The sequence below is a fragment of the Azolla caroliniana genome, unplaced genomic scaffold, assembly GCF_043228905.1.
Source record: "Azolla caroliniana isolate FFs.n. ecotype wild unplaced genomic scaffold, voAzoCaro1.0.p SCAF_2, whole genome shotgun sequence".
NCBI classification, from domain to species: Eukaryota; Viridiplantae; Streptophyta; class Polypodiopsida; order Salviniales; family Salviniaceae; genus Azolla; species Azolla caroliniana.
The window spans coordinates 6,640,927-6,667,434 of NW_028230437.1; the positions used below are offsets into that span (position 1 = coordinate 6,640,927).

A 26,508-nucleotide genomic window follows, 5' to 3' on the forward strand; every position below is an offset into this window, starting at 1 on the left:
AGTGAGACCTATTCAACGAGACAAAGGGTGGTTGGGCGGTATGTTCATCGGGTCCAAATACTTCATCTAGTCATCCTTCACACAGTCGAGTAGCGTTGGTCACGTGAGTCCAAGTCCGAGTCCGATCGAAGATCCACCCTAATCATTAAAAAAATCGGTGGAGGGGTAGGTGAAGGACATTTCAAATAATAGAATGAAAAATTGCATGGCCCCTACTTGGCTTCCATGACTCCCTTCTTGTATCAACCAAAGAGAGAGAGAGAGAGAGAGAGAGATCTTTATTGGAGCAAGTAGAAATTCTTTCCTCGATGGAGTGTTCATCTTGCCTATTAGCGTGCAATTCAACATGTAGTGGTGACTATACTTCATTGTGATACCCATTGAAACCAACATTTTTCAAATGCATTGTAAGTAGTGTTTTCATTGATATATTTAGCGTCCACAGAGATGCCAATATTGACCCATATGACCTAAGTACAAAAGTTATCTTGATGTGTGTCTCCTTCCTAAGAAGGGATATTCATACTTTGAAGCACCAAGTCTTGATGTGTGAATAAGGCATACACATATGAGTTCAACCTTCTAGGTGTTCTCTTTAGTGTGACACTCAAGTCATCACCCCATATTAACATATCATCATAGCTTTCACAAATTGCACTATATGCAAAGCATGTAAAAAGCAAGTGATACTCATGCTCTACTAGCCCTTTCTCGCATACTTTACATGCCTTCATATTTGGTTAATTTTGATTCCATAATGCAACTTCAATACCTAGGTTGTGTGATCAAGTGCGAAGGAGTGTTAGGGCTCTACAAGTCTAGTTAATACTCATGTTAGTCATAAGGTAAGGTTGAATATAATCAATAGGTCTTCTTGTCTTGTATAAAACTCAATATTTAGGATTGATGTTTGCAATGTAATATTCTAATTTTGTCTATTTAGCATCTTTCCACTTCTTCCTTAGTGGGTTCATTAATAGTTCCTCTATAACTACATATTTTATAGAATCACTTGAAAGGTCTAGGAGATTTTCCATATTCCATCTTTTGAGCCATTTTTTTATGTCAACTACCCAATTGGATGAGAGAATTTTTCTCTTGTAATTCTTTCGTAGTTTACATCCAACACTCCAAGTAAGATGTGGTAATCTATGATCTGGCATATTCTTGACTTTCGTTATGTATCTATATACTCTCTGTAGCACCAATAATTGAGAACAAGGAGATGACATGATCATGCATGTGAGTACCCTTTTGAGGTTTGGCCAATGGCATTTAGGAGAATAATGAAAACACTTATCTCCTTAATGATAATGGTAAAGTATTGAAAATTTCCCTCATATTAGGTGTAAATATTGATTCTACTTTGTGTGGTTTTTCAATATCACCATGTGCCCTTGGTCAAAGCTTTCTCTATATTTTTTGTATTTGGGATTGGCAATGTTATTAATGGGTTGTGATGAATGCCTATGGGTGATTGCTCTGGCCATTGTAAAGAATCAAGTATGTGATTTTGTGCAGCGGAATAGATGTGTGTGTGTGTGTGTGAGAGAGAGAGAGAGAGAGAGAGAGAGAGAGTCGACACAAAATAGACAAAAAACTTATGAAAAATTGTATTCACAAGAAGATAATAACAACCAACAACTACAAAGGAGAGGAGAAAGTGCTTATATGGTCACCTTCTCTCTACACTCTCTCACTGCAACTACCTCTTGGGAAAGAGGGTGGAACTTAATTACCTACTAACTATGTGTAATAGGAGTTAAGTTCTATGACACATTAGTTATAATACAAGGTGGTGGGGTGTTCACACACTTGGATGCTCCTAAGGTGTGTTCCCACACTAGGAAAGTTGATTTTGATTCTCAACACACCCTTTCAAACACAACTTCCAGTCGCCGAATAGTCAGCTTGGGTCTTGACTAGTATCCTAGTTCGGCGCCAACTCCAACTTTGATAGACATCTCACTCTACTTGCTTTTTTCGTTCGGCTCCATCTAGCTCCGTATCACTCCCCTTCAAGCTTGGTTGGTTGGCGGTCTAAAGACCTAGGGCCGTCACAAACATCCGAAACTTATTGGCTCCCATGGCCTTTGTGAAGATGTCAGTCGTCTGAAGGCTCGTGCTGATATGTTGTAGGTCGACGTCTCCAGCCAGGACACGTTCTCAGATGAAGTGGTAATGCACCTCGATGTGCTTAGTCCAAGCGTGGAAAACCATGTTGTGAGAAAGGTGTATACTATTGAGGTTATTGAAGTATAGGAGGATGGGATCCTTGATGGAGACGTCTCGTTCCTTTAGAATCCTCTTGAGCCATACGACTTCACATGCAGCAATGGCAACGCCCCTGCATTCGGCTTCTATGGTCGACAGTGCGATTGTCAACTACTTCTTGCTACTCCAAGAAATTGCACCGCTGCCGATTGAAAATACGAAGCCTGAGGTTGATTGTTGGTCGGCTTTATAGCCGGCCGTCGAATCGAATTGGCGTAGCCAACTTGTAGAGGATGTTGTCATTCATAGTACCACTTACATACCTTAATACTCGCTTAGCACAACCCATATGAATATCTTGTGGAGTCTGCATGAACTAGCTAAGGAGGCCGACCGGATAGTTGAGGTTCGGTCAGGTAATTGTAAGGTAAATGAGACTTCTGACAAGTTGTTGATACCGTGTCGGTTCGCATTTTGTGGTGCCAAAGTCAACATCGAGCTTTAGATTCCGATTGAGAGGGGTTACCACAGGTTTGCACTCTATCATCCTAAACTTGTATAGTAAGTTGAGGATGTAGTGCCTTTGAGAGATCATAATGTTGGTCGGAGTCCAAATAACTTTGATGCCAAGGACGTAATGGAGCTCCTTCATATCTTTCATTTCGAATTGGCCGGATAGGAGCTTCTTGATGTTATGGATATTGGCAATGTGATCTCCTCCAATGACCAATTCGTCGACATATATTATAATGAATAAGTGTCATCCGAAGTTGCTCCAACTGAATAGGGAATTGTCGGATTTGGACATTTTGAAGCTGATTTGATGAAGTTATTGAGTGATCTTCAAGTGCCATGCTCTAGATGCCTGCTTGAGACCGTATCAAAGTGGCTTTTTGAGTTGGCATACTGCTTTTGGGTGTGAGCTCGACTTGAAGTCGAGAGGTTGTACCAGGTACACCTCCTCGTCTAATTCGCCTTGAAGAAAGGCCTTCTTTATGCCCATTTGATGGAGGTACCAACCTTTTGCTACTGCAAGTGCGATCATAGTCTGATTGGTAGCCATCTTTGCCACCGGGGCAAAGGTCTCTTCATAATCGACTCTGTGTGTCTGTGCATAGCCTTTTGTGATGATTTTGCCCTTATACCGATTGATAGTGCCATCAACATTATACTTAACTTTGTAGATCCATCGACAACCGATTGCTTTCTATTGATCTGAATGATGAACAAGGTCCCAAGTTTCGTTCTTGTCAAGAGCTTGCATCTCTTCATTCATCGCTTCGACCCATCATGAAACTTGAGTGGCTTCGGCAAAACTTTCAGGCTCACAGACAGTTGCCACCTTCACATAATGGCATAGTGATATGCCATTATTATAATCATTATCGCCAAATCGGTTGACTGGGTTCTTCTCTCTATTAGAGCAACGAAGTTTTTCATTTGCCATTGTTAGAGCTTTCTTTGCTTCAGGTGTCCTCATGATGAGCACATCGAATTCAACATACTCAAAATCTAGCGAGTGAGCCGATTCATTCCTGCCAAGTTGGTCACCTTCATATTCCGGCATTTTGGCCTTCCCTTTGTCCGATTTTGGACTCAACTGCAACATGTTTTGATTGCTCGGGGGCTCTTGAGGTCCATTCAACCTGGTTGAGATTGAACTTTCCTCTGGTGTATGCCTCAATAGATCCTCCGGTTGAGAATCAAACTCAACCTAGTCTAGTGTGTGAACACACCTTTGAGAATCTATGAGCACTCAAAGGTCAAAAGTCACCACTACTCTCTACACATTAAGTATGTGTCATAGAATCATATTCTATGACATATAACTAATGAGTTCCATATTCCCCATGACTAACGAGTCTCCACATTCCCCAAGGTTCTAGAGAGAGAGTGGGCATTGTAGTGAGTTAATGAAGAGAGAGGGTGGCCTTATATAAAACAACCTCCTCCTACTTCATATATTGTCGGTTGTTGCTCCTTGTAATGCTACATTTTTGTACTAGATATTCTCCTTGTTAATATACACTTTCTTGAGTACTTCATTTTCTCTTATCTATCTCGTGTCTCTCTTCTCTTCTCTCCTCTCCTCTCCTCTCCTCTCTCTCTCTCTCTCTCTCTCTCTCTCTCACACACACACACACACACACACACACATAACACACATCTCTTCCGTTGCACAGAATCATATTCGATTCTTTTACATGGTATCAGAGTGATTTGGTAGCTCGATCTAGCCCATCCCGTGTGTTGTGTTCTATGCTAATGTTCAAGAATAACCGACTCATCACTATCGTAGTGCTAATTAACTATTACGAGTAGCTAATTACCTATTACGAGTAGCTAGTTAGATATAGTGTGGTAGCTAATTAGTTATGATCATACTCTCGTGTAGCTAATTAGTTATTTTGATGTAGCTAATTAGCTATTAAGTGTAGCTAATTACGTATGACCAATAACTAATTAGCTATTACCATGCTAGTTAGCTATGATCATATTCTGATGTAGCTAATTAGCTTTTGTGGTAGCTAATTAGCTATTACTAGTAGCTAGTTAGCTATGATCATATTCTAATGTAGCTAATTAGCTTTTGTGGTAGCTAATTAGCTATTACCAGTAGCTAGTTAGCTATGCTCATATTCTGATGCTAATTAGCAATGGTTGTAGCTAATTAGCTATTAAGAGTAGCCAATTACCTATTAGCAATAGCTAATTAGCTATTACAGGTAGCTAGTTAGCTATGATCAAATTATGATGTAGCTAATTAGCTATTAAGAGTAGCTAAATACCTATTACCAATAGCTAATTAGCTATTACCAGTAGCTAGTTAGCTATAATCATATTTTGATGTAGCTAATTAGCTATTGTGGTAGCTAATTAGTTGATAATAGCCAGTTAGCTATTAGCAATAACTATTTAGCTATTACCAGTGGCTAGTTAGCTATGGTCATATTCTGATGCTACTTAGCAATGGTTGTAGATAACTAGCTATTGCCAGTAGCTAGTAGGAGACACAGTTAGCTAAATCGATTATGTAGTTAAGTAGGAGACATAACTATCTAGACCCAATGCTGCTAACTAGCTACGCCCTTACCAAATGTACCAAATTAGCTATGGCCAATTATGCATGTCGCTAATTAGCTATGCTTGATCCCTAATGTAGCTGATTACCTAGTGATTGTAATCTCAATAGTGTATAGGCTTGTGACAATAAGCTCAAAAATCAAAACAAAAGTTGAGATAAATGTAAATACTTGAGGTACATCAAGAAGATGAATGGGATGCTCCTCGTATTGACTCCTTCTAACACGTTTCCTGCATAAATCCTTCTTATTGGGTGAAGCCCTACTCTCATTAGTCTAAAATATAGTGATTATATCCTTGATTTATGATGTTATGGGTGTCACTGCCTTACATCTTGTTGTTAGCTTTAGCAGACTAATTCCTTCACCTCTTGAAATAATTCAGTTCATTGTATTGTAGACACTTTTTCTACTAACACTAATTACCTTAGATAGCACACTGATGTTAAGATCGTCAACATCACTATTAAGTAACATCATTAGACTAGACCTTTTTAAGACAAAATCATCTTCTGACCTGCTCATGGATACCAAACTATTACGGAGATTATTTACTAGTACAGATGTTATGTTTGCATTAAGATCCATCACAATCAACTAACTCCTTTATCGATGGATCATTTAATATTCCATAAAGCACTACCTTATTGTCTTCATAGCTGATGTGCTTGGTCTGCACATTGAAATAGTTTACAACCTTTCTCTCTATGATAATAGTATCATTACTTCCATTCTCAATGGTATTCAGACCTACATCGCAACCAATACTATCCTTACCTTTAGTGAATGTGTCTTTCTTATCCTTCAACATTTGATGATGTTTCCTTTTTTTTCTGCCCAATACTTTCATATCGCTTGTTGTGTACTGATAGCGTCATCCCTATCTTGATGATCCATGAGGGTTGTTGGTAAACACCCTCCTTCCCCTTCCATTTGGCTTGACATATTCATTAGTAAATTGAAACAAAAAATAGACACGTAGCTAGTTACTGAACCACATGCAAACCGGTTTTTGACAGACAAAGATTATATAGAAGATTATACACAACAATACACAAGATAATCAATAGACAAAGATGTAGATGCAATGGCTTCCAGTCGGAGTGAACAATTATTGCAATCCAGGACCGAACAGTCGCGGCAACTAAGAGTACAATAGTGACAATGAAGGAGTGAACTCCGTCGGATCGAAGAACGGCAACGATCCAGGACCGAACAATAGCGGCAACGGAGTGTAAAATGGCGGCAATGGAGGAGTGAGTTGCATCGGATCGAACAATGGCTGCAATCTAGGACTGAACAGTGGCGACAACTGAGAGTACAATGGTGACAATGGAAGAGTGAACTCCGTCGGAGCGAATAGTGGCAACAATCCAAGACTGAACAATGGTCGCAACTGAGTGTAGAATGGCGGCAATGGAGGAGTGAACTCCGTCAGATTGAACAATGGCAACAATTGAGGACCGAATAGTGACGACAATTGAGTGTAGAATGGAGGCAATGGAGGAGTGAACTTCATTGGATCGAACAGTGGGAACAATCTAGGACTGAACAATGGCGGCAATTGAGTGTAGAATGGCGGCAATGGAGGAGTGAACTCCATCGGATTGAACTGTGGCAACAATCCAGAGGTGATGGCCAACGTGATGTGGCAATGGATCATGCATAATGAACCTAGGAATTTGGTATATAATTTTTTGTGCACGTTTATGGTGCTCATTTATATAATTAAAGCATTCTAATGTTTTTATTCATGGTGCAAAAATGACTAGTTATCATTGGTAGCTTTTGCATAGCTAATTAGCTATGTCAAGAATGAAGTCGAGAAAGCCACAAGTCGGCATGTCCAATGGAGGCAAGGAATACTTCTTTGATTCATTCACAACATACCTTCGACAAGAAGGAATCTGACGAGAATTTTCATGTCGACATACGCCACAACAGGATGGAGTGGCCAAATGCAAAAATCGGCACATCTTCGAAGTAGCACGGGCCATGTTAAACGAGAAGCACATGCCGAAGTCATATTGGGCCGAAGTAGCAAATACTGCCATCTACCTCATGAACCGGTCCACAACATCTGGAGTGCACGAACGTACCCTCACAAGAAGTACTATGGGAAGAAGCTAGATCTATCCCATGTAAGGATATTCGGCTCACTTGCATATGTGCACATTCCCCACGAAAAGTGACAAAAGCTAGATCCCAAGTTGGAGAAGTGTATCCTCGTAGGATACTCACTAGAGAAAAAGGGGTACAAATGCCTCAACCCCTCTATTCGGAAGGTTCGTGTAAGTCGAGACACTGTCTTCGACGAATCGACATCTTGGTACGAACCTGAGCCAACTCCCGAACCATTTATGAACAACCTCAACAACACAGAAGACAATGATCAACTAAGGTCAATACCCGAGGAGAGTCTGATCTCAACCAGATTGAGTGGACCACAAGAGCCTCCATGCAACCAAAGCACATCTTAGCCGAATCCAAAGATGGACAAAGGGAAGGCCAAAATGTCGGAATATGAAGACGATTAATCCGACGGTAACGAATTGACTCACTCACTCGACAATGAGTTTGGTGGCTTGATGTGCCTCTTATGAGGTCACCCAGAGTTAAGAAAGCACTCACATCGGCAAATGAGAAACTCCATCGCTCCACCCGAGAGAAGAATTCGGTTAGCTGATTCGGCTACAATGACTATATGGCATATCATTATGCCTTTATGATGAAGGTGGTGATAGTTCGTGAACTGGGAAATTTTTCCGAGCCAGCCAAGGATTCACGATGGGTTGAAGCAATGAATGAGGAGATGGGGGGCACTATGCAAGAACGAGACATGGGATCACGTTCCCCACTCACCACACAAAATGGCGTTCGGCTGCAAATGGATTTACAAAGCGAAATATAATGCCGACGGCTCCTTCAATCGCTACAAAGCCCGACTTGTAGCGAAAGGATACACACAAACATATGGAGTCGACTATGAAGAGACCTTTGCTCCGGTGGCAAAGATGACGACTATGCGGACCGTGATTGCACTTGCAACGACGAAAGGGTGGCACCTCCATTAGAACGTCTTTCTTCAAGGTGAATTAGAAGATGAGGTGTACATGGTACAACCACACGACTTCGAATCCAACATCCATCCGAAAGCAGTCTACCGACCAAAGAAGCCATTCTACGGCCTTAAGCAAGCACCATGTGCTTGGCATTCGAAGATAGCACAATATCTTCATCGAATTGGCTTTAGAATGTCGAAATCTGACAACTCCCTCTACATAAGAAGCGATTCTAGAAGTCCGATTGTCATCATCCTATACATGGATGATCTGGTCATTGGAGGTGAAAATCTAGTCGACATCAACAAGGTCAAGTCCCTCCTCTTTGGCAAATTCGAGATCACGGACATGAAAGAGCTTCATTACTTCCTAGGTATTGAAGTAATTCAAACTCTAGTCGGCATTATGATCTCTGAATGACAATACATCCTTAACTTGCCATACAAGTTTGGGATAACTGAGTGTAAGTCTGTGGCAATCCCTCTCGATCGGAACCTAAAGCTAGTTGCCGACTCCGACACGGAAAACTGCAAACCGGCTCAATATCGGCAACTGATTGGTAGCCTCATCTATCTCACAATCACTCGACCCGACGTCAGCTACCAATTGGTCTCCTTAGCCAATTTGTGCAAAAACCACGTGACAATCACATGGATTGTGCTAAGCGAGTGTTATGATACGTATGCGACACAAATCTAAACAAAAAGGAGGTTTAGGTTTGATTGATCCATTTATGCAAAGTAAAGCCTTACTTACTAAACATGTTGTTAGGATTTTATTGCCAAGAGAGCAGCTATGGGAAAAGCTATGGATTCAGCATTTACATAAGGTCAAGCCATCGTTAGGTGGTCAATGGAATGATAGACTTAGATGGTTTTTTAATGCAGATTTTCAGCTACCTAAGTCAAATGTTGGATCGTTACGGTTCTTTAATGGAATTTTTCATGGTTGGGAAAGTCTTCAGCAAGCACTTGCTTTCTTGCCACCGAGAAGCTATCATTAATTTATGCATCAACCATTGATGTGGAATCCTTTATTTACTGATGAAGCTACATGTGTTTTGGGTTTACACCCTAGGTTATCGTGGGCTGCAATGGACAATGGTCCAACTTGTACGATTGTGGATTGGATAAAGTTTCTACCACCGAGAAGCTATCATTAATTTATGCATCAACCATTGATATAGAATCCTTTATTTACTGATGAAGCTACATGTGTTTTGGGTTTACACCCTAGGTTATCGTGGGCTGCAATGGACAATGGTCCAACTTGTACGATTGTGGATTGGATAAAGTTTCTACCACCGAGAAGCTATCATTAATTTATGCATCAACCATTGATATAGAATCCTTTATTTACTGATGAAGCTACATATGTTTTGGGTTTACACCCTAGGTTATCGTGGGCTACAATGGACAATGGTCCAACTTGTACGATTGTGGATTGGATAAAGTTTCTACCACCGAGAAGCTATCATTAATTTATGCATCAACCATTGATATGGAATCCTTTATTTACTGATGAAGCTACATGTGTTTTGGGTTTACACCCTAGGTTATCGTGGGCTGCAATGGACAATGGTCCAACTTGTACGATTGTGGATTGGATAAAGTTTCTACCACCGAGAAGCTATCATTAATTTATGCATCAACCATTGATATGGAATCCTTTATTTACTGATGAAGCTACATGTGTTTTGGGTTTACACCCTAGGTTATCGTGGGCTACAATGGACAATGGTCCAACTTGTACGATTGTGGATTGGATAAAGTTTCTACAGTCTTCAACGCAGGATCAAACCAATAGGTTATCTAACTTAAGAGGGACTAAGATCATGTTATCGCAATTGACCACAATGCATAACATCATAGTGCCAACGTTGCAATTCAATCATTTTCAGAGTTGGTACGGTATGTTCTCGACACTCAATATACTCATAGGAGCTCGGTTATATCATCAAAATGGCAGCCTCGATTTTTATGAAGTTATGGACAATGGTAGGTTGATACTAGTGGATGAGGAGTCTCCAATCATGTCAGCTACGAAGCAGCTGCCAATGCGAGTAATTGCTAGATTAGATAAAAAACAATATATCGATCCTAATCCACTAATTGCTCATTTCTCATCTCATATTTGGGTGTTACACTCTAGGCCAATTGACAATCTGCAGTGGTATCGGATTATGGTTGGAAACTGTTCATGTCTGACTCTTTGACTAAGGTCCTCCCTTTCTTCACATATTCGGTGGCATTTGGGAGGAATTTTACGTTGAATCAGATTGACTCGATACTTCCTAGAAAAAAGTATTAGGAGGAAGGTAATGCCTCATCTTCTCATATGGTGATGTTTTTGAAACAGTTTTGGTCAATTAAATGCATGAATAAGATATTGCATATTCGGTGGTTGATGATTCATTATGCATTGCCAGTAGGTGATTTGCTAAGGGGATCGGTGAGTAATCGGTCATGTGTTATGTGTGGGTATGCGTTTGCGACATTGCATCATGCATTTTGGGAATGTGTTGCCGCAAAAACTTTTTGGTGTCAAATTCTTAGGCTTCTAGGTCATAAGTATAGATCGGCTATTTTCACATGAGGTGCAGTCTTTTGGGGAATGTTGGATCAACAAAGAGCTTTTTATCATTATCATCATTCTTCCTTGTCTTTACATGTAAGAAGTTTTCAAGTATATTCTACTTCAAGTTCCTTGGAGGGAATTAAGTTCTTCCCGCGGAGTTATGTTTGGTAGATTGTCTCCTCATTGGCTTTATGGGTTCTTTGGAAAGCTAGGTGTTCCAAGTTATACAATGATGAAAACACTCACGTTGTGTATCATGTAAAGACTTTTTGGAACTTATTCGTACATATAGTTAAAGGTGATTATGATAGTTATAAGGGTTCCAGAAACACAACTATTCGGTAAAGACGGAGAATTCGCTGAGTTTGGTAAGCTATTCCTATAATGTTAGATGCATGCGCTAAGGTCAGGTGGAATTACGTACCACCTCGGTGGTTGTTCCCGCCACCGAGACCATTCTTACTACAAACAACATGAGTTAACATGGATGAGGTGGTTGCGGAATGTAGGAAGGCTCTTGGAATGTACAAGGTGTGGGGGCTGAAGCAGAGTATTATGATGAAGTAGGAAATTTTTTGACTTAATTTTTGGCTGTCAGTACAGGATTTTAGCAGGAGTTGGCAGAAATACTGAGATAATCGGAGATAACGAGATGGTGGATGTGGACATGAAGAAGCTGGTTTTTTGTTTTTGTGAGTAGGATGAGTGATGTTGGTGTGGGGGATGAAGCAGATTATTATGAGAAGGTGAGGAATTTTTTACACTCATTTTTTTATTGTTAGTACAGGATTTGCCTGGTAATCGGCGACATGGAAAGAGGGTTTAGCGAGATGCTGTAGATGTGGGCTGAGTTAAGAAGATGTTATGGTTCTTATAGGTTGAGGTATGATGGCGATGGGGTTTGAAGCATAAGTATCATGATGAGAGGATGAGTGGTGATGGTGTGAGGGCCGAAGACGATCATGAGGGGATGAGGAGACTCTTTTTGTTGTTATTTTTACAGGACTTTGGTGGTAAGCGGCGAGATAGTTGATGCGGATCGACCAAAGCAGAATTATGTTTTGTGATAAGGTTGAGTGAAGATGGTGGGGGATCGAAGCAGATTTTCTTGTTGAAGTGAGGAGGACATAGATCATCTTGTTTTAGGGAGATTAATTACAAGTACATTTTCAATGTTAGTGGAGATGAAGGACATGCTCGTTGTGATATGTACAATTATGTACAATTTGTACATTGCCTTTGGCATTGTTAATTTTAATACCAATGAAGCATTTTTTTTATCGAAAAAGAAAGAAAGAAAGAAGGTGACTACATAAAGCACCTTTCTCCTACTCCTTATGGTGTTGGTTGTCTTACTCTTGTTAATACAATCGTTTTTTGTATAACTCTCTCTCTCCCTCTTGGTCACACACACACACACACGTGGATGAGCTTGGATTAGGCTACCAATCGCTCTGATACCATGTAAAGAATCGGATATGATTTTGTGCAGTAGAAGGAATATGTGTGTTTACGTGCGCGCGCGCGTGTGTGTATGTGTAGCCAAGAGAGAGAGAGAGAGAGAGAGAGAGAGAGAGAGAGTTATACAAGAAATGACTATATTAACAATAGTAAGACAACCAACACCATAAGGAGTAGGAGAAAGGTGCTTTATGTAGTCACCTTCTTTCTATACTTTAACAACCACTTACTAAACAGAGGTGGAGACTTAACTACACTAAATATGTTTAATAGAACTTTAGGGTTCTATGAAACATTAAATATCCCTTACGCTACAGAGAATCATATCTGATTCTTTACAAAATATTTATTGAAAATATGGTAAGTTTCGTCTTCTTATTAGCTTATGCCTAGACAATGGGTCTTTAACAACCATTACATGCAAAATGGACCTTCGAAATAAAATTCCAAATTTCATGGTGTTGGGGTAGGAGCGTAGTTGGAATATGCAGAGTGCTTTCATGTTTGATGTTAGACATGGAGTAAATGTATTCATCAAAAGTTTAAAGACATATTTATTTATGGATGCTAGAACATGTGGGGATTGTTTCATCATCCGGATGCAAGAGAGAGAGTGTGTGAACGAACCAAAGAAAAGAGATAAATTACGAGATGGAACAGGAATGTGCTTGATCTGCCTGTGTCGGGAGGGCACCAATATGTATTATAATGGTAGTTTGTACATACAATTAATCAATTGTGTGGTTTACCTGAGACCTATATATATATAGAGAGAGAATGAACCAAACAAAAGATATAAAAGAAAACAAAATAGAAATATATTATCCTGAACTAGATAGTTGACACTGTGAACATTATATAATTGAAAAGTACTCACATTGTTTTGTTGTGTGAGGGGCTTTTTTGTTATAAGTTCAGAAGCAACCTAATAATAGAGGCACATGCCACAATGCAAAATACTTAAAAAGGAAATAATGAGTATCATGCTTATGAGCAACCTAATCATGCACGCCATACAAGTTGTGTGTGTGTGTGCATGTATCAATGATTTGTAAGATTGAAATGTAAGGCCTCATATTTAGGACCACATCTCAAACCAACGAGAAAATGTCAAGGCCTATGTAATGAACTTCAACCCTTAGAGGTGGGTGACAAACCACACTTTGTTATATGGACCTCTCAACCCACATAGTTGACGATAGATAGGTTTGAACAATGAGAGAAGAAGAGCCAAGGGATCATTTAGACTATAGTGCGACAAGTGAACTGTATTGTAAATTTTCAAGATCATGTGTTTCTGAAGGGGTTGTGGATGCAAGTTGTGGATGCAATATGACATGGAGCCTTGGATTTTCAATGTGAGATGAAATGGAGATAGATTTTTTTGTTTATTTTTTTTCAAAAGGCATACAATTTGCAAAAAGGAGAGAAGAAAACATGATTCGTTCAAGGTTTACATTAAAAAAGGGTTGACCTTTTTCCGGTTCAATAGGATGGTTGAGATCTACATATCCATAGGAAGGTTGACATCTGCTTATCCATAGGAAAGTTGCACAAAGCAGGGTGACTTCTTTCTGCCTTATCACCTTCCCTTTCTAGTGGTGCTAAGATGCACCATAAAAAGAGCAAGGTGGGGGGCAATCAGATACCACCATATCATTCATTCCCAAGCTTTGCCTTCATATTCTACACAAGGAGAGATTTAATTAACACATAAGTTAGGCAACATATCTACTAGCACACACACACACAAACAAAATAAAAATAAAAATGAATATGGTTATGAGGTTCAATGCTCACCCCACTCTCATAAGTGTGCTTCTTGTCATCGTTAGCGCGGCTGCTGTTATCGCAGCTAGGCGTCCGGAAGGCCTCACACCGGGTTTCTACGAGCAATCGTGCCCGTCGGTTTTCACGATCGTGAAGGATGTTGTGGCCTCGGCAGTTCAGAGTGATGCGAGGATGGCCGGCTCTTTGCTTCGCCTACATTTCCATGATTGCTTCGTAAACGTATGCGCCATACATTCATATTTACGCACATGAATGTGCGCACACATGTGTGGGTCATATTTGATCATTGGTCTCGTACTCTCATGGTTGTCTTAAGTGTTGTTGTGGTGTTTGGCCCTCATGCAGGGATGTGATGCTTCGGTCTTGTTGGACGACACCGCCACGGCCACGGGCGAGAAGAATGCTCGGCCCAATCGTAACTCCCTCCGCGGATTCGAGGTTGTGGATGCCATCAAATCGCAGCTGGAAAGCACGTGCCCTGGTGTCGTCTCGTGCGCCGACATCCTTGCCATCGCGGCGCGTGATGCCGTCGTGCAAGTCGAGGGCCCCACATGGGACGTAAAATTGGGCCGCCAGGATAGCCTCTCCGCTAGCACCTCGGACGCCAACACCATGCTCCCTGGACCCTCCGAATCCTTGGCTGCCATCATCGCCAAGTTCGCAGCGGTTGGCCTATCGGAGCAGGACGTCGCTTCCTTATCAGGAGCTCACACCCTCGGCCGAGCTCGTTGCTCATTGGTTGCCCAACGTCTCTACAACTTCAGCGGCACCGGCGAACCCGACCCCACTTTATCTACTTCTTACTTGGAGGTACTACGCGCATTCTGTGGTCCCCCGTCCACCGCGTCCACGTCGAGAGTCCTTGCCAACCTTGACGTCTCCACCCCCGATGTGTTTGATAACAAATACTACCAAAACCTTAAGGCCTCCAACGGATTTCTAGTCTCCGACCAAGAGTTACTCTCTACGCCTGGCTCGGCGACTGTTGGATTGGTCAATGCATTCTCCGCCAACCAAATGGCCTTCTTTGTCGCCTTTGCTAGGTCGATGGTCAAAATGAGTGACATTAGCCCCCTCCTCGCTCCGAATGGTCAAATCCGAACGAATTGTCATGTTGTCAACGCGTAAACCCTTAGACCAATGTAAATTGTAAATGACTCCAATATTTAGAATAGCACTACGTAACACTAAGAATAAATGATACCTGTAAATACTTTTAACATTTTAAATAAATGGCATGCATATTGTATACGTTCATTATCATAACATGTAACCGCATTGGGAGTGAAACCTTTGGCTAAAAAGGTGATGTTGCCCACAACCTACATCTATTGAACCTTGATTTTCATAGCAAGAAGATCGCGAATTTAATGAAGGGAGGTAAAGAAAAAATCAAGCTTGGTGGTCCAGAAAGAAAATGGATCAACACTTCTCCACTGACAATTCTTTCTTTATTCGAAAGTTATTGTAGCTATATACTTATGATGTTTGAAACCCAATATTGAGCTGAAGCATAGTAATTTCCACTAAAGCTCACATACTTATGATATATTGGATTGGTTTTGGGTGACACTCACCTATAACTAGAGGCTTTATTAAACATCACTTCAAAAAAGTTAATCAAGAAAAACATATACTTTATGGTATATTGATTTAATAGTAAAGATTATGGAGCCTTAAAACCTAGAGATAGAGAGGGAATAAGGGTTTGTGTGTGTATTATTTGTGTTTATCTTCATATCTATGTGTGTTTGTGTAGGGCGATTGTGTATTGGTCGGGTTGAGAGGTAGATAGATTTTACTATAAACTTCCAATGTCAAATTTACTTCTGAGACCAAATGTGAAACATTTTTCAATATATAACACATATTGTATATCTACAGTGCATATACAATATGATTGGGAGAGTCATAAGAATGGAGATAGGATCCATTTTACAATATGTTCAAAGGAGATTCACAAAAGTATAGTCCTTTAGATCAATTTGGATTTTTTGTCTCTAAACCACATTATAATCAATATAATTGTGTGAACTAGTAGAATGAAACAAAATTTGTTTTAGGGATCTACAAATATTTTGATCCAGATCATAAGGGATCAATAAATATTTTTAAAAAGAAAGAAATATCAATATTTTTTAAGAAGACAAAATGGCATGTCAAACCAAACAAGAAAAAGACATTATCGTTGTGATAAATGTTACATCAAGAACTTCAACGAACTTACCTTTTTGGTCTTTCCACATATATTTTTGTTCTTCTTTAGTGTGCCACTTTTTCTTGGAATACAAACGATGTGATTTGATTTTCTTCGCTTTTCTATTAGACATATCATTATATTTCTTGAATTTTTCAATGAATTGTCATTAATTTGTGTCGGTGTCATAAAATGTGTGTGTGTGTGAATGTTGAGTGGGACCATCAAGAACTTGAACTAGAGAAGATGGATCTCATAACTAGGGATCAACAACAATTCGGTTTAGGCTTAGCCGGTTTGACCTGATCCAAGCCAAACCGGCTAAGCCTAAACCGTTTACAGGATCTCAAACCTGAACCGAACCGAACTGGTTCATAAACCGGTTTTGTAAACGGCTTGGAAACCTCCCTCCGTCCCTCTCTCTCTCTCTCTCTCTCTCTCTCTCTCTCTCTTTTGGTAAAATCACACAATTATATTAATTGTATGTAAAATCCACTTAGTTACAACACTTCTTAGTCTCCTCTACTTATCATATGCCTATGTAGGGAGAGGGACGTTCTGTAATGCTACTAAAAAACCTGAATATGCATTTGAGGAAATGATCCCTACCTCCCTCTCTCTCCCTCAGATGATCCACTATATACTATATAGTATACATTGTACAAGCTCTCCCTCCCACTCTCTCTCTCACGTCTGTGGTCTCGACTCTCTCCCTCTCCCTCTCTCTCTCCCCTCTATGTAGTTTCTCTCTCTCTCTTTCTCCTTATCTGTTCTCTCCCTCCCTCCCTCTCTCTCTCTCTCCCATCGCATGTTTAGTCTCCCTCCCTCCCTCTCTCCCTCTCTCCCTCCCTCTCTCTTTCTCCTTGTATGTTGTCTCCCTCCCTCTCTCTCTTTCTCTCTCGCCCCCTCTCTTTAAAGTTTATAAACGGCTTAGCTGGCTTGAGCCGGTTTGACAAGGCTCAAGCCAAGCCAACCTGAGCTCAAATCGTTAAGGCAAGTTCAAGCCTAAACCGAGCCGAGCCGAGCCGCTAAGCCGCTTTAAGCCGTCTAAGCCAAAGGGTTTAGGCTTGAGCCGAGCCATTGCCAATCCCTACTCATAACGACATTGTTGATAAAGGATTGCATAACTTTCTTTTCATGATTTCTATGGGTGCACTTGTAGGTGTCGGTGTTTGCTTTATGTTTAGGGGAAATTTTGATTTCATTGGGTTGTCAATGCTTTGCTTGAGTATCACATGTTGACACAATGTTTTGCCTTGGATCATATTTGACCATGCTTTCCACACATCTTCGACGATGCCAGATCCTTGCATGAATTTCTCTTACAACCACAATGTGTGCTGTCAATTGTAACGTTCATTGTTAAAGTTCTTGAACATCAAGAGTCACTACTCACTTTCACATGTATCACGTGAAGTGTAATATTTTTTGTTGCATGGGTCATATTTGACCCCCCAAGATAATACTAGAATCTATCTATCTATAGGAGGAGGTGTGCCCTTTGTATTCAACTTATATTCCTCCATCCATGTTATGCTCATACACCTTTTTATTCTTTAAAGATCTCTTCACAACTCATTGCCCCTCCTTTTCTTTTCTCCTCCTTTACATTTCTCTCCCTTCTTCTCAACATGCTCCCTCTCTATGTTTTCCCACTTTCTACCTTCGGTTGGACCACATTGTGAACATGTAAAGAGAGAAGAAGATTGGAAATTTTGTGTTTTGAAAGGAAAGACCAAATTTTATTTTTCCCATTCTCTTAATTAATAAAGTTCCTAAACTCCCATAAGTTTTTAGAAGATTAATAATGCCAAGAATTTTGGAACCAACGAAAAACATTGTGTCTTTTGAGTAAAATGTTTAATCACCACAAGTATAGTGTTCATGATGATATATTTATCATAATAACATCATACAGATATTACAAGGGTTCATTATTAATGTCACTAGGATTTACTCAAACTTATTTTGAGATTCATTATGGTACAAATATGAACTATCTTGAGTGTCACAAAGTGTGATTATAAATACTTTGAAGCTACATCCAATGCGATTGTCGAACTTTAAGCATTGACAAAACGGCAATTCCTTCGGATTTGGCCGTTGGGAGCTAAAAGAGGGCTAATGTCACCCATTTTGACCATAGATCTCGCAAACGCGGCAAAGAAGGCCTTTTGGTTACTAGCAAAAGCATTGACCAATCGGATGGTGGCAGCGCCAGGCGTTGACAGCAACTCTTGGTCGGAGGCGAGAAGTCCTTTGGAGAACTTGAGGTTCTTGAAGTATTTGTTGTCGAACACATCGGGGGTGGTAACGTCGAGGTTGGCAGGGGCTTCCGAGGTCAACGCGGTGGACGGGGGCCCGCAAAACGCCCGTAATAGGTTCGAGTAAGAAGTGGAGAGGGTGGGGTCGGGTAGTCCGGTTCCGTTGAAGTTGTAGAGGCGTGGGGCGACAAATGAGCAACGAGCTCGGCCGATGGTGTGAGCGCCGGACAAGGAAGCGACGTCGTCCTCCGAGAGGCCGACGGCTGCGAACTTGGTGATGATGGTGGCCAACGATTCAAAGGCTCCAGGGAGCATGGTGTTGGCGGCTGAGGTGTTAGCGCGGAGGCTATCACGCCGGCCCAATTTCACGTCCCACGAGGGGCCCTGGACTTGGACAACAGCGTCTCGTGCCACGATGGCGAGGATGTCGGCGCACGAAACGACGCCAGGGCATGCGTCTTCGAGCCGCGATTTGATGGCATCCACGACCTGGAATCCGTCGAGGGAGTTCCGGTTGGGCGCCGCATTCTTCTCGCCCTTGCTCGTGGCGGTGTCGTCCAACAAGACCGAAGCATCACATCCCTGCATGACGGATCAAACACCACAACAACAACAACAACAACACTTAGACACATTCGATGCTAATGGATACGAGAATGCGTCGATGAATTCCGGGTTACATGTACGAAGCAGTCGTGGAAGTGTAGACGGAGCAACGCGGCGGCCATGGTTGGGTCGCTCCGAACCGCTGATCTGACGCGATGCCTCACAATCCTGAAAACGGACGGACATGATCGCTCGTAGAATCTCGGGGAGAGGGCTCGTGGAGGCCCATGGTGGCCTCCAGTGGCAGCCATAGAAGCCACCATGGAGGAGCTAATAATGATGGCCAGAAGCAGAGTAATATGAATAGAGAGAGTGCTAAATCTCGTCATGATCAGATCTATTAACTTCTGTATATGTATGTGTATGTGTAGGAAATCAATGGTTTCTGGTTCATGACCATATCTGCAGCTTTTATGGTAGCTCACAAGTGTACGTCTAGCATCACCCTCTTTTTTTTTGGGTCTTTCTTTTGTACTATCCTAAAAGTAGCTGTTAGTACCGAAAATGCAAAGGCATGATTCATGAACTCTTAAGTCAACTAGTCCGAATGGTTATAAAGTACTTTGATGATTATAATGTGGGCGTTTCTCTTGTACTAACATATTTAAAGGTAATCGCTACTTATACATTAGCCCTCGACGGGTTGACCAGCTTGCCAGCTTGCAATCTGTTCTCCTGTCCATCTTCTCCTTTTGGCTTCTTTTACATACCCCTTTCCCTATGCCGGGGCACGAGTATGTTGCATCTATTTTTAGGGTTAGTATTCGTGCACGCTTGTTTGGGTAGATTAAAGTTCATGTATGTATATACGAGGGCGTGCCATAATATGCTAGGGTATTCTAGAGATTTTAAAAATATGTTAGTGTTACGGTTAGTGTCATCACGTGCTAGGGTATTGTAGAGACTTTTAAAATATGTTAGTGTTTGTGTTAGTGCATGATTTTCTCTTCACAAGTGCTCGTTCAAACCAACATCATTACCTTTATCCCCATGATCAACATCGATTTCCCTATTTATATCATTATGGGCCTATAACGCAACTTTTGTGGGGTTGCATAGACTCAATTCAAGTTATATTTATATTTATTTTAAACCCTTGGAATTTGGTATACATTATCTGTAGTCAACTATTTGCTTAATAAAAATGACAAAGAGGAAGTTTCCTTCGCAAGTGCAATAAAGGAAATTGCATAAAGTAAACATTGCAGAAGCCCCAATCTACAAAGTGCACAAAATATTGTTATAACAGTTATGAACCGTTCTCGCGTTGTTACGCGCGTGTGTGGAGAAAGGGGCGGGACCACGGGGGTCTTGAACCGAGGAGCGAGAGAGAGGGAGCGAGAGAGAGAGAGAGAGAGAGAGAGAGAGAGAGAGAGAGAGAGAGAGAGAGAGAGATTTGTAGATACGCGGAGCGAGAAGGCGAAATATGGAATGTAACACTTGATTTCAGTAATAAGAGATTACAATGACAAGAGAATACGACTCTGACAGTTACAACCGACAAGGCGATCCTACTCACACACAGAAAATCACACGCTCGACACCCAGAAACAAAACAAAGGGGGGGGGGGGGGGGGGGGAGCCTCTGCTGGAAGCGCACGGGCTGTCCTCGAAGCAGAGGCGGCGCACTCTTGACCCGGGCCCCTCGTGGGACGTAAAACTGGGCCGCCGTGATAGCCTCCCCGCTAGCATCTCAGCCGCCAACACCATGCTCCCCGCACCATTCGAATCATTGGCCACCATCATTGCCTCTGCTGGAAGCGCACGGGCTGTCCTCGAAGCAGAGGCGGCGAACTCCTGACCCATAGAGACCGACGACCGGAGGAGAAGAGAGAGCTTGGCACTCAGATCTGCAGCAGCACTTCGTCCTCCCTTGCGCGCGATCCCTTTCTCCCCTCTCCCTTCCCCTTTTTATCCCCATCCTCCTGTCAATTTGCTTTATTCCCTGCCCCCCCCCTGAGAGAGATACACACAATCCCCCTAATAAATGCGTGCTGCTTAGTATTTACATCCACCGATCCGTGTACAAAATATCAAGTCACGCGTCCATCCGTGTAAGAGCTAGTTTATGCGCTTTCTCTCTGATTCCGCCTATGGCTGGTTTTCTTCACGACATCCACCCCCACCAAACCGCGCATCCACCGGTATGCGCCAGAGACGGGTATATATCGAAGAAACCCGGCCTCACTCGTTGCTCTCCGATTCTCCGCCGGACCCGAACTGATCGTCGTTGTCGCTCCTGCTCACAGGCTTCGGCTCGTCTTCGAACCGCTTTTTGAATGCTTTGATCCGCTTTCCGGCCACCGGCACTGCTAACCGTGTCCCGTCGAGTTCCGCGAGGTGGTATGTGCCGTTGTCGTTCGCGCTCGTCACCGTGTAGGGCCCGAACCATCTTCTAGCGAACTTTCGCACCGCCTTGTGCTGATTGTTGAGGCTGCTGTCATATACCAAGATCCAGTCGCCTTCCTCGATCTTCTTTGGTCGCAACCGGTGCATCCGGTTGAACCAGATCTTGTTCTGCTCCCTTGCCGCTCGCAGCTTTTCCTTCGCTTGTATCACGTCCTCCGGCCTCCGCTCAAGTTGCCGAATCCGCGCCGCCAGCAACTCCTCCCGACTCATTTCGTCCTTCCAATCTACAGCCGCCCACAAAGAAACTGTCCGTTCCACCGGCATGATCGGCTTTTGTCCGTACATCAGCTCTGCCGGCATAAACCCTGTCACCCAACTGTGGGTAGTTCGGTCCGCCCATAGTGTGTAAGGAAGGAGTCGTGGCCAATTCCCGACCTGTCCTCCGCATGCACGCACCAACGCCTTTACGATAGGCCCGTGCCCCCGTTCTACCTTTCCGTTTGCCTTCGGATTGTATGCTGTAGTGAGGGAGAATTTGACGCCTAGCCGGCCGAACAACTCCTCAGCTTCCCGCGCATCCAGCTCTCCCCGGTCCGCCACGATCCTCCTGATGCACCCATACCGACAAACTACTTTTTCGATAAGGAACCGGCATACCGCCGCGGTTGTCTTGCTTTGCAGTGCACGACCTTCACCTGGTTCGTTAAGTCTTCCCGTGCAAGCACCAGGTATCGCATTTGTCCTACCCCCATCGGCATCGTCACCAAGTCTACCATCCACTTGAAATGGACCGTAGGCGGGTAGGTCGGGTGTAGCTTGTCCCGGTGTCGGACTTCGGAGTGCATCTGACAACTTTCGCAAGTCGTTACGAACCGATGCACGTCCTGGTACAGCCCCGGCCACCAGTACTTTCCCTTCAGCTTCTCGAACGTGGCCCACGTTCCGCGGTGTCCGGCCCAGGGGCTCTCATGAAATGCCGCCAGCAGTCCCCCCTGTTCTTCTTTCTCTGCCACTACTCGGAGTGGGATGCCGCTTCTCTTCTTAGGGTGCCTCCATATGCACTCGTCCCGCAGGAAGAATCGGTACGCCTTCTTCCGTATCCGGCTTGCCTCCTCTCTCACCCATGTTGCGTCTGGCGCCATTGTCCGTAGGAACCTCTCGATTTGGAGCCACTCCCCGTCGTACTTGCTTTCATCAAATTCGTTAAGCACCGGAGTGTTCCCTTCCCTCGTTGTTACGTTAGCCGACCCGAAGAAGTCCTCGCCGACTTCTTCGTCATCCGAAACCATGCCGTCTTCGTCGTTGAACCTTGCCCTCGAAAGCATGTCGGCCATGGCGTTGTCCTTTCCGGAGATGTGCCGTATCTCCAGGTTCAGGGACTTAATGTACGCTATCCACCGGAGCATTGCTAGGTCCGGCGTCGCGCATCTGGAAACCATGCTGAGTATCGGCAGGCAGTCCGTCTCGATGATCACCTCCGTCCCGATCAGATAATCCTTGTCGGCCTTGACTGCCGAAACGACACCCGAAAGTTCGCGCTTAACTTGGGCGTATCCTCGCTGCCGCTCACTCAATACTTTCGCCCCGAACCGGATCGGGAATCGTACGCCGTCCTCGTCCTCCTGACTGATTACCAATCCAATCCCGATCGGGATGGTGTCCACCATCACGCAGATGGGAACATCCTTGCCGTAAACCGCTTTAGGGAGAGCCGGCGCTACCGTAACCACCTCCTTTAGTGTCCGTACAGACTCCGTGTGCTCCGTTCTCCACTCAAAGCTACGCCCCTTTTTCAATAGTCCATAGAGGGGTTCCGCGACATGTGCGTAGTGCGGGATCCAGATGTGGTAGAATGCGCATGCTCCCAAGAATCTGCAGACCTCCGTGACCGAATTGCAGTCATGCTTCATCGCGGAGATGGCTTCTACCTTGGCCGGAGACGGTTTCCGACCGTATGGTCCGCACAGGTGCCCGACGACCATGATCTCTGATTGCCCGAAGGCCGACTTTTCCCCGGAGAAGGTGAGCCTCGCGTCTTCTAGTCTCTGTAGCACCTTCTCACAGTCATCGATGTGGGACGCCACGAAATTCAGACATCCGTCCGGCCCGATTGCTTCGTCCTTTTTCTCCACCGGGCATCCCCTGATCGGGATGTCGTCTAAGAATGGCATGGTGATGTCCGGGATACAATCCCTGAGCACCTTGTTAATCGCGTTCACCATGTGAGCCACCGAGTTCGTTCCTCCTTGTGGCAGGGTACACATCCGCACTAGGCCGAGAGGAGTCCTCATCATCGTAATGTCTCTGCTCTCCACGGCTAGTTGGAACTGATTGTACCCCGAGTACAGATCACCGACAAAATAGATCGACCTTCCAGCGAAGGCCTCCGCGAACTCGTCTATGGTCAGTCCGACTCCTGCATTACGGATGGTCACCTTGTTGACCGGTTGCAGGTCCTGAATGAAGCGCAACGTGCCGTTCTTTTTCGGCACCGTAAACCACTGATTCGAATACGGGGCACTCGACGGTTCGACGATGCCCATCTCCACCTTTTGCTTCAAGGGCTCCATCAACTTCGGGATGTGCGCTCTCGGCACTAGAATCGGCTTGAGGTTCCACGGTACATGCGGTACCGTGAAGATCACCATCGGTTCGACAATTGTCGGGTCTACGCACCCGATCTCCTCCGGTGAGAATGCAAAAGCCCTCCCGTGCCTCCCGAGCATTCTCCGAAATTGGTCCTCCTTCGCCGGCAGTAGAAAGCCACCCCCACCGATCTTGAGCTCCTGTAGCGTTATGTCGGTGAACAGGTGCCCTATGCCGGCCGGATTCCGTAAACTTGGGTCCAACGCAACCCCTTTTATCCGCTTCTCGTTGCCCTCCGGCAAGGGTGCCGCGACTGGCCTCACCTTCCGGTCCACAGTCTTGTACTTTGTATCCACGCAGGCCATTTGATCCGACCTGATCCTTTCCCCGAAGTCCGCGATGACTTCGTACATTCCCATCGACCCTACCGGAACGGTCCGGTCTTCTCTAAGGTCTTCACCGATCACCTTTAGCAGTTCGCCCAAGGTGTCATCAAAAGAGACCACCTCCACGGCGTCGCTGATGTCTTCGTCGGGGAAGAGGACTCCGCAACCCCTGAGCCGCTCCTCCGCTCGCTTCCTTTCCCGGCCGCTGACGCCGGTCATAGTACAACCTCCGTTGTCCGAGAACCAAAATTTCCTACCTATGGTACAGGTCTTCTTCCGTACTGTACATTTGTGGGGTTTTTCCTGGGTGTCCGGACTATCGCGGCCCCACGCCTTGATAGCCCTCTCTAAAAATCCCCTCGGGTTTGGCCGCCGAGGGCCTCGCGGTTACGCTCATGGTTTGGTCGCACCATCAGGAACTGGACCGAGTGACGCCCGTCCTGGCTCTTGACTCTTGCATACACTGAACCGTTGTCCAGCACCTTGGTCTCCATCCGTGCCGCCGTGATATATGGCTCTCCTAGTATAACCGGATGTGAGGACGTCTCCTGCACGAAGAAGTGCTGGTCGATCTCGACATCGCCGATTTTCACCCGTACGTTCGGACAGGCCCCATGTAGTTCTTCCGTGGCGCGTGTCGCTGCCCGTATCTTCCAGCCATGCTTGGTGTTGATTGGCCATTTACCCTTCTTGTAGAAATCGACGGACATCAGGTTGATTTCAGATCCATGGTCTACCAATGCCACCACCGGTTCCAGAACGTTGCCGATCCGTACAGGGGTTTCCGTCGTTGCCCTGGCCTAATGCGGCTTCGTGTAGTGGCTTCCTGCCAGCTCGTCTTCTAGGGCTTCGTCTTCCAGGTGCGTGGTCTGCACCTCCACCGGTTTCTCCAGTTCCGGCTCCGTTGAGAGCCTCTTCCGCTTCACCAAGTCTACGATAGAGTCGTGGAACTCCCTCTTGGCGATTCCCAACACCTCCCGCAATGACAACTCCACTTTGCTATCGAGAATACGTTCCTCTAGGACCTTTCGCAGGTCTGTGGTCCTTTCGATCTCGATGCTCAACCAAAACCCCGCTTGCTTCTTTCCGTCCGGCGTGCCTGGGTTGCCGGCACCGGTCGGTTTCGGTCCGAACCGGGTCTCATACCTCTGCAGGGGGCCGGCCCCTCCGACCTTTCCTGCCCGTTTGTCCTCCACCAAAACCTCATAGTTCTGGCAAGCGGCTTCCACGAAGCCCATTTTCTCTTCGACCGGATCGTCCAAACCGGTGACCTCCTGGACCCGCTGTTCCGCGCAGTCCGCCTGTTCCTTCTTTAGCCATACTCCGGAGAGGCCTTCTAGCACTAGCGGCCAGAATCCGGAGTGCTTCGCCTTTCGGGTCTCATCACCCCTGACCCGAATTCCCGCCGACACCGAGTAGTTGACGGCTTCAACGTGCTGTGCTGCGGCCTCTTCCATCAACCTCTTCATTCCGCTGCACCCCGTATTCAGTTCCAGGGCTCTCCGGGTCTCGGTTGCGTGCACCTGCCCGTTCCAGAGGTACACCACGTTGGTCCTGAGCGCGTCGGCGAAATCCGCGCACTCCTTCCGAATGTGACCGATCGCGTCACACCACATGCACCGCTACCCAACCGGCGGCCTCCGGTCGCGAGGTTGTTCGCCGCTGTCTCTCCGGGCCTGTGCGATCTGCAGGTCACGCACCATTTGTGCCAGCTCCTCCAGAGCCGCTCCTCCAGAGCCGCTCCTCCAGATGGGCCTCTGGCCACGTCATTCGATGCCGACCCCGAGTCTAGCCAGATTCGGGTTTCTTCCGTCCTACCGGCCGGCACTGATACCTGCTCCTCGAGCCTCCTCCCCGGGACTGGCCCCGACCCCGACGAGCTTCCGTCGTTCCAATCGCGTCGTTTGTCGAAACAGCTGCAGACTCGTTTTA

The 26,508-nt window shown here is 44.6% G+C and overlaps 2 protein-coding genes across 2 annotated transcripts; one reads left to right on the forward strand and one right to left on the reverse strand.

Annotated features, from left to right (window-relative positions):
- The first annotated feature begins 14,075 nt into the window (after positions 1-14,075).
- On the forward strand, positions 14,076-15,490 carry LOC147867240 (peroxidase A2-like). Its single transcript, XM_087315035.1, has 2 exons — positions 14,076-14,407; positions 14,534-15,490. The coding sequence occupies exons 1-2, from the start codon at positions 14,168-14,170 to the stop codon at positions 15,314-15,316; spliced, it is 1,023 nt and encodes a 340-aa protein (XP_087171161.1). The 5' UTR covers positions 14,076-14,167; the 3' UTR covers positions 15,317-15,490.
- Positions 15,491-18,325: 2,835 nt separating this feature from the next.
- On the reverse strand, positions 18,326-19,614 carry LOC147867241 (peroxidase A2-like). The gene is made up of 2 exons (XM_087339587.1): positions 19,330-19,614; positions 18,326-19,231 (listed from the first exon to the last, which is right to left on the reverse strand). The coding sequence occupies exons 1-2, from the start codon at positions 19,582-19,584 to the stop codon at positions 18,449-18,451; spliced, it is 1,038 nt and encodes a 345-aa protein (XP_087195713.1). The 5' UTR covers positions 19,585-19,614; the 3' UTR covers positions 18,326-18,448.
- Between the last annotated feature and the right edge of the window lie 6,894 nt (positions 19,615-26,508).